The sequence below is a fragment of the Peromyscus eremicus genome, chromosome 10, assembly GCF_949786415.1.
Source record: "Peromyscus eremicus chromosome 10, PerEre_H2_v1, whole genome shotgun sequence".
Taxonomy (NCBI): Eukaryota; Metazoa; Chordata; class Mammalia; order Rodentia; family Cricetidae; genus Peromyscus; species Peromyscus eremicus.
The window spans coordinates 27,106,247-27,115,066 of NC_081426.1; the positions used below are offsets into that span (position 1 = coordinate 27,106,247).

Consider the following 8,820-nt stretch of genomic DNA (forward strand, 5'->3'; position numbering starts at 1 on the left):
TGAAGATGCAGCTCGGTTGGTATAGTGCCTGACTAGCAGGCACAAAGCCCTGGATTCAACTGCCAACACTCTAATGAAAGAAACGTTTTTAGCACCAGATAGATCCTCTAGTTCCTTATACCTTTATATGTAGAGATGAACTTTTACAGGAACTTTCCTCTGGATCTTAATCAGAAAAACTGCAGCTTGAAGTGAGGCACCAATTGTGAAGTCACAGAAAACTTGTACGCCTCAGCAACATGCTTGAGATACTTCTCTGTTGCATGAAATCAGAGCCACGGCAAACCAGGGGACAGTAGGGCCCTGCAGACCCAAGAACAGCCTATCAACATCAATTCTGTCCTGAGGCAGGAAAGACCTCTACCTTTTAAAAATCATTTGCTTTCCACTGTGTATATATGCACCTGTGGGTATGCATGGGTAGGTGGAGGCCAGATGTTGACCTTTGGTGTTGCCCCTCAATATTTTCTCTCCTTTATTATGATTGTGTGTGTGACGTGGGGAGGGCATGTGCCTCTGTGCATATGTGGAGGTCAATTTTGTGGAATTGGTTCTCTCCTATCTTTCCACGGGCTCTAGGGATCAAACTCAGGCCTTCTGGCTTGTACATTCTACACTTTTACCTTCAGAGTCGGCTCAACCAGCCCTCACCTTGTTTCTTGAGAAAGAGTCTTTCAGTGATAAGGATAGGTTAGGCTGGTCAGTGAGAGTCCCAGAGACCCTCCAGATTACAAGTGTGCCAGCACTCTTGGCTTCTTATACGGGTGCTGGGATCAAACTCAGTTCCTCATGCCTGCATAGCAAGCAAACATTTACTGACAGAAATATCTCTTCAGCTGCCAAGAGTTTTCACTTTTAAGTCACTAAAGTTTTATTTTTTTTCCAACAAGAAATCCTTTTATAGGCTGGGTGGTAGTGGCGAATGCCTTTAATCACAGCACTCGGGAGGCAGAGGCAGGAGGATCTCTGAGTTTGAGGCCAGCCTGGTCTACAGAGTGAGTTCCAGGACAGCCAGGGTTACACAGAGAAACCTTGTCTCAAAAGGCCCCAAATAAATAAATAAATCAAAATTAAAAAAAAAAAAGGAAAAAGAAGAAAAAGAAAACTCATGGTGCTGGACAGATAGTTTAGTGGTCAAGAGCACTTGTTGCTCTTGCAGAGAACCTGGGTTTGGCTCCCAGCACCCAAATGGTGGCTCACAACTATCAGTAACTCCAGTTCTAAGACCTGAAGGCATCTTCTGCCCTCCACTGGTACCAGGCACACACATGGTGCACATACATACATGTAAGTAAAATATTCATACTCATAAATTTAAAAATAAATCTTAAAAAAAAATTGTGTGTAGGGTTTAGGCCTTAGGGACTTTTCCTCATCCACTACCCAAAAAACAAGGCAACTGAGGAAAACTGGGAGCAGGAAAGGTGGTCTTCCTCAGGGAAGACACACCACTGGTTGTCCTGTCAGATGGGCAGCCCTGAAAACACACATACAAGTAACATCATACAGACTTAGAAGGTTATATTTAGGAACATAAATGTATATACATATATGCACGCAGTAACAATTAACGTTAAAAAATAAGCACCATAAGTTTGGAGGACAGGGGAGAGAAGTATATAGGAGAGTTTAGACGGAGGAAAAGGGAGGAAGAAATGTAGTTAGATTATAATCTCTTTTTTTGTTTGTTTGTTTTTGTTTTTTGTTTTTCAAGACAGGGTTTCTCTGTGTCGTTTTGGTGCCTGTCCTGGATCTCACTCTGCAGACCAGGCTGGCCTCGAACTCACAGAGATCCGCCTGGCTCTGCCTCCCTAGTGCTGGGATTAAAGGCGTGCGCCACCATCGCCCAGCAAATTATAATCTCAAAAAAATAATTTAAGGCAGGTGGTGGTGGTGCACGCCTTTAATCACAGCACTTGGGGGGCAGAAGCAAGCAGATCTGTGAGTTTGAAGCCAGCCTGGACTACATACAGAGTGAGTTCCAGGACAGCTAGGGCTGTTACACAGAGAAACTCGGTCTCAAAATACAAAACAAAACAAAATAAAAAATTTAAAGTTCTTTCTTTTCCAAAATAAAGTATTCCTCAACAAAAAACCAAAATTACTAGTTCAAGATTTTACACATTTTAACACAACTCTAAAGCAAGAAAGAATTATTTGTTAGTCATAGGACAAACATGGCATGTACTCATTCATAGTGGATACTAGATATAAAGCAAAGGACAATCAGATGCAACCCACAGATCCAGGGAGGCTACCTAGCAGGGGGGACCCTAGGATGACTGCGACTTATAATAAGTTTTGGTTTCACCCAATCACTGGGCAAGCTTTAGTGAAACATTTCACTATTAGGATAAGAATTTTTACTGTATCAAGCTGATGAAAGAAAAAGCTGGCCATACTTCCAGGAAAGGAGGCTAACATCTTTTTAGATTATGGATTAGCCTATAGAAAAATATCTGCCGTAAATCAAACAGTGAAGGGGAAGATGAATAGGAATCTAACTTACACAACTTAAGTAAAACATAGCTCTCTGAACAGAAGATAGGTTTCTTCTGTATCCCAGAATATAATCAATATTTATATGTATAATTCAGCTATTATTTGGCTTAAAAGAGCTAACTGGGAAATGTTATCATTTTTACTATTTTCTACAGAGAAAATATTTTCTAGTTTCAAACAACCCTGGATTTTTGAATTATAACCTGTTTTTTTGTTCAGGCTATCTGTGTTTAGTTCTCCTGTAGTTGTACATAAAATGTTTTTACATTAAAAAAAGATAAATACTATAGAATTGTATTACATGAAATATATAGAATATACAAATTCATAGAGACAGAAAGATTAGACCTTATCTCAAGATGGAGAAGAAAGGAAAATAGAGCAATGATTTCCTAAGTACAGAATCTCTGTTTTATGTGATGGAAAAACCCTACAAATGGACAGTAGTATCAGGACATAATATCATGAATGTAATAAATCAATATAATTAAGGTAATTAATGAATAAATATAGTTATTGAATGAATACTGTGAATGTAATCAATGAATACCACAAATGTAATTAATATCATGAGTGTAATTAAAAAAATAAAATAAAAAACAGTAAAAAAAAAAAAAAGTTCCTTCCTTTCCAAAATAAAGTATTCCTCAACAAAGAAACAAAATTACTAGTTCAAGATTTTACACCTTTGGACACAACTCTAGAGCAAGAAAGAATTATTTGTACGTTTACATTTAAGTATTTCTAATTCATGTTCTCAGGTTGCTTCTAAGATAGGGTGCCACCTAGCCCAGGCTAGCCTGGCTTTGCTCTATACCTGAAGCTCATCTTGAACTCCTGGATCATTACTCCCTTACCTCTATGATGCTCAGATTATAGGCCTGTATCATCACGCCTGGTAAACTAAGCCCATGATGATGAATGTACCTTCTAAGTGATTAAAAGATTTCTCATGATTGAAGTATTTAAATTGTTAACTTCTTAAATGAGTGCTAGGATTAAAGGTATGCACTATGACTCTCAGTTGGGTTGTTTCTTAATTCCTCAATTCAAAAATTCTCTATGTGTGGTGGCGCACGCCTTTAATCCCAGCACTTGGGAAGCAGAGGCAGACCGATCTCTGTGAGTTTGAGGCCAGCCTGGCCTACATAGCAAGTTCCAGAACATCCAGGACTACATAGAGACCGTGTCTCAAAAAAAACAAAACAAAACATAACTTTGTATAAGGCAAGGTATTTATAAATTATATGTTGAAAATATGTTCTCTTATTTTGTCTGGTTTGTTTGCTGCTGTGGGATGTTCTGTATGTCAAATGTGTTGCTGATTGGTCAATAAATAAAACACTGATTGGCCATTGGCTAGGCAGGAAGTATAGGCGGGACAAGGAGGAGAATAAAGCTGGGAAGTGGAAGGCTGAGTCAGAGAGACAATGCCAGCCGCCACAATGAGAAACAGCATGTAAAGATGCCGGTAAGCCACGAGCCACGTGGCAAGGCATAGCTTTATGAAAATGGATTAGTTTAAGCTATAAGAACAGTTAGCAAGAAGCCTGCCACGGCCATACAGTTTGTAAGCAATATAAGTCTCTGTGTTTACTTGGTTGGGTCTGAGCGGCTGTGGGACTGGCGGGTGACAGAGATTTGTCCTGACTGTGGGCCAGGCAGGAAAACTCTAGCTACAGTTTGCTTTTGCTTTTTTTCTTTCTTCAAGTTAGGATCTTGCTTTATAGCTGTCTGACCTGATATCCACTATGTAGTCCAGGGTGGTCTTGAACAGACGGCAATCTTCCTTCCTCACCCTCCCAAATTACAGGACTACCACCACGTGTAGCTGCAGCTGTCTATGTGGTATCCTGCCAGTCCAGTAAGGGTTATTATTTTGTGGACATCTCGTTCTGGAAACCTGAATGCTGTGTAAATGGCATGTCTTTTTGTCTGAGAGGGCTGCAGTGTTCAGACTGCCACAGGATTTGTGACCTACTACCCCATGCTGTCCAATGAGTCTAACTGTGCCCAGCAGGCTCACTTCTGTTGGCTAGCCATCCAAATGCTTGAAGGCTCTTCTCAAATCTCCTGAGATTTAGGGGAAAAAAAATTCTCCTGACTTGTCTTTCCTAAGTTTCATGAGTCAGACATGCAACAACCCAGCTTCCAATGGTGTGTTTTCAGGTTCTGTTACCCATGTGAATTGTTGTCCACAAGAGCATTACTGCACATGACATGGAGGAGAGTGTGCAACCCTTGTGTAGCCTGACCAGCAAAACAGAACACAATTCTTCTTGATCCAGGTAAGACAGTTCTGTTAATCAGATGATCAGATAAGAAGAACCTCTTTTCTTGGCAGCAATTCTATAGATCCAATTCTATGTTTTGTTTATTGTTGTGCTAAGGACCAAACTCAGGAGGGCTCCATGCTCTACCACTGAGTCTATGAGCAATATTAACCGACCTGTTAAAACTGCAGGTGTTTATTGTTTTGTTTGTTGTTTTGGCAGCACTAGGGGATGCAACCGCACCTCCTGCATGCTAGCCAGGCAAGAGCTCAGCTACTGACCTGAACCTCCAGGTTAAAATTCTAAGTCTGTTTTCTCCAAGTACTTCTTTTGGAATGATGTACAAAGTCAACCTTGGCTACATGGGGAAATAAAGGACTAGCCTGGGCTACAAAAAGGAACTTGTCTCAACAAGCAGAGACAAACCAAGAAGTTGGGAGACAGAAGAAACTGAAGAAGTAGTACAGAAATTGATAAAGAGATATATGAAGAGTGGCTGAGATGATCCAGGCTCACAGAATACTCCAGTCAAGACTAGCCATAATCCTAAATTTTCTCAGGTTCCCCATAAGGTTGCCAGCACCCCCAATCAGCAGGAAATAATCTAGAGAACTACACCCACATTCCCAAAAATAAATTATGGATATTTGTTATTGTTTAGGGGGGTTGGTTACAAGTTGTTATGGATAATGGTCAGGAAAAAAGCTAAACAAAGAAGATTAGATTCAGGAATTTTGTTCTGAAAAGAAAAAGGGAGATATAGAAATGATAAGATAAAATGGTAAATGATTGAATCTACTTTAATCTAAAAAACTATTAATCTTACATGTTTTATATTAGTATGGATTTTGCTTTACTGATATAAATTTAAAGCTAATTTTGTTATACTGTATGTATACTTCTACTCTTGTTTAAGGTATTATGTTTATGCAGCTCACTTAAAAATGTAATACATAATTGAGAAAAAAAAAGAGATCTATGAAGGGGGTGGTGATTTGAATGTGAATGGTCCCCAGTGAATGCTTATTCCTTCATTGGTAGAACTAGTTGGGAAGGATTAGGAGTTGTGGCCTTGTTGGAGGAGGTGTGTCACTAAGGGGTAGGTTTTGAGGTTTCAAAAGCCCACATGATTCCCAGTTGTCTCTCTGCCTCTTGCTTGTGGATCAGATCTGAGCTCTCAGCTACTGCTCCAGCACCAGGCCTGCCTGCCTACTATCATGCTCCCTGCCATGATGTTTATGACTCAACCTATGAAACTGAAACCGATAAACACTTTCTTCTGAAGTTGCCTTGATCGTGGTGTCTCTTCAGAGCAGGAATAAACTAAGACAAAGATATATTTACATCAACAACATGGAACGTTCCAATGTACTGAAAGCCATGAGGATTCTACTTCCTCCAAACAAGGTAATTTGGAAGTATCTACAACTTTAGCTAATTTTTTTCTCCCATCCTTCAATTAATAATTTAATTTTTAAAAAAAGTTTTATGTGTTGCTGGGTGTGGTGGTACACATCTTTAATCCCAGCACTTGAGAGACAGAAGCAAGTGGATCTCTGTGAGTTCAAAGCCAGACTGGTTTAATATAACAAGTTCCAGGCCAGCTAAGACTACAATTAAAAAAAAAAGTGTAAGTATATGTGTGAGTGCATGCATATATGTGCATCACACGCATGTCTGGTACCCAAAGAGTCCAGAAGACACATAGGAGCCCCTAGAACTAGAATTACATAAGGTTGTGAAATTCTCCATGTGGCTACAAAGCCAGGCATGGTACTGTACTTTTCTAGTTTCGATACTCAAGAAGTTGAGGCAGGAGGATTATCTTGTATTAAAGGCCAGTTTGAGCTACAGAATAAAGACCTTGTCACAAAAACAAAATCAAACAAGCTAAAACTAAAAAAGAGCTGGTTCAGCACTTTAGGAGGCACAGACAGGCAGATCTCTGAATTTGAGGCCAGTGTGGCCTCCAGAGTGAGTTCTAGGACAGCCAAAGCTACAAGGAGAAGCCCTGTCTCAAAAAACAAACATACAAAGCTGGATGGTGGTGACGCACACCTTTAATCCCAGCACTGGAGAGGCAGAGGCAGGTGAAGCTTGATGAGTTTGAATTTCTGGTCCCCCTTCCTCCACCTCCAGAGTGCTGGAATCAAAGGCACTTACTAATTCTCATTTTTCCTCCTGTACCCCAGGCTGGCCTCAAACTCACTGTGTAATCCAGGCTGGTTTTCATGTCTCAGTGTCCCAAGCACTAAATCTTTCTGTGTGTATGTGTGTTATATGTGTTGGTGGTGTGTGTACATGTATGTGTGCTTACCCATACCTGCACATACAGAGGCTAGAGGTTGCTATCAGATGTCTTCCATCTCCACCTTCCTTTTTTTTTTTTTTTTTTGCAAAGGTCTTTTTGTTTGGTTTGTTTTTGACACAGGGTATCACTGTGTGACATTTGCTATCATGGAACTCACTATATAGAACAGACTAGCTTTGACTCAAGAGATTCACCTGCCTCTGCCTCCTGAGTGCTGGGATTACAGTCATGCACCACCTTTGCTTTTTTTTTTTTTAAAAAGACAGGGTTTCTCTGTGTAGCACTGGCTGTCCTGGAACTCACTCTGTAGACCACCTCAAAATCAGAGTTCCACTTTCCTCTGCCCCCCCCTCCCCCAAGTGCTGAGATTAAAGGCATGTGCCACCACCATTACCCATTGCAACCATGCTTTTTGAGCAGGGTCTCCACTGAACCTGGAGCTCACAGATTTGGCTCAGCTGGCCAGCCAACGAATTCCAAGCATCTGCTCTCTCTGCTACTGAGATGCTGATGTGCCTGGCTTTTTTATGTGGGTGTAGAGGATCTGAACTTTGCATGGCAGATGCTTTACCAATTAAACCATCTCCCCAGCCCTGACACATAATTATCTAACATCATGTGTAGAAATACATTATTTTGAGGGGCTGGAGAGATGGCACAGCAGTTATGAGCACTGACTGCTTTTCCTGAGGAGCAGGATTCAATTTCCAGCACCCACATGGTGGCTAATAACTGTCTGTAACTCCAAGATCTGACACCCTCACACAGACATACATGCAGGCAAAACACCAATACACATAAAATTAAAATAAACTTAAAAAAGAAATATATTATATTTAGAGACTCAATAATCCATGCAATAGTGAGAGCACAGTAGTGTTTTCTTGGGCCAGGGACTGGAGCCATGGCTCAGTGGTTAAGAGCACTAGCTGCCTCTTCCAGAGGTCCTAGATTCAGTTCCCACCACTCACAAGGTGGCTTACTATCATCCAGAACACCACGCCCTGGAGACACAACATCCTCTTCTGGATTCCATGGACACTGCACATATGTGGTACAAGACAGAACACGCAAAACACTTATACACATAAAAAACAATTATTTTAAAAATGTTTCAAGACTAAGTCACAGGCTACCTGTCAGAATCTGTGATTTATCATCTGCAGTGTCGTCGCTCACATTGAACGGATCTGCGTCAAGACTCATTTCTTACCTGACTGGGGCAGATCTTTTCTTTAGTAGCTGTGGAATGTTGGCATGGGTCTTCCTTTGCTCCCTCACAGGGGTCTCGGAAAACTTCGGCCCGGTCTCCTTGATCTCTGAAGACCTCTGGCTCCATGCTCTTGGTTCTCTCTTCCCTATCCAAGAGCTCAAAAGCCACAGGCCCTCTTGCTGTGGGCTCCACTGGTCCGCACCACCCAGTCTTGCCCCCGTAATCCAAGGTCTCAAAGGTTTCTTCACAACAGCCTTCTGCATGGGTCCTCTGCAGCTCCAGGGGTAATGCCCTACTCTGACTTCTAGAAGAGCTTGAGGCTCCAGGTTTTCTATCTGGAATCATACTTGGCTCCTTCTCAGCATGAAGCTCTTTGGAGACACTGGCTGAGAGTTCAGAGTATAACTCTTGTACCACAGCAGGCATGGAGGAATCAAGTGGGACTGGCTGAGTCTCTACTCCAGATGACAACAGCATTAGGGCAGACGGAGATTAGGAGTCAAGTCTCTTACATCAATGGT

The 8,820-nt window shown here is 41.3% G+C and overlaps 1 protein-coding gene across 1 annotated transcript in view; it reads right to left on the reverse strand.

Moving 5' to 3' along the window:
* Positions 1–8,820, reverse strand: part of Prr14l (proline rich 14 like) — a 61,022-nt gene extending 52,202 nt beyond the window's left edge. The window contains exon 1 of the mRNA XM_059275663.1: positions 8,300–8,820. Within this exon, the coding sequence (XP_059131646.1) occupies positions 8,300–8,776 (477 nt within the window). The 5' untranslated portion in view covers positions 8,777–8,820. The remainder of the gene's footprint in view (positions 1–8,299) is intronic.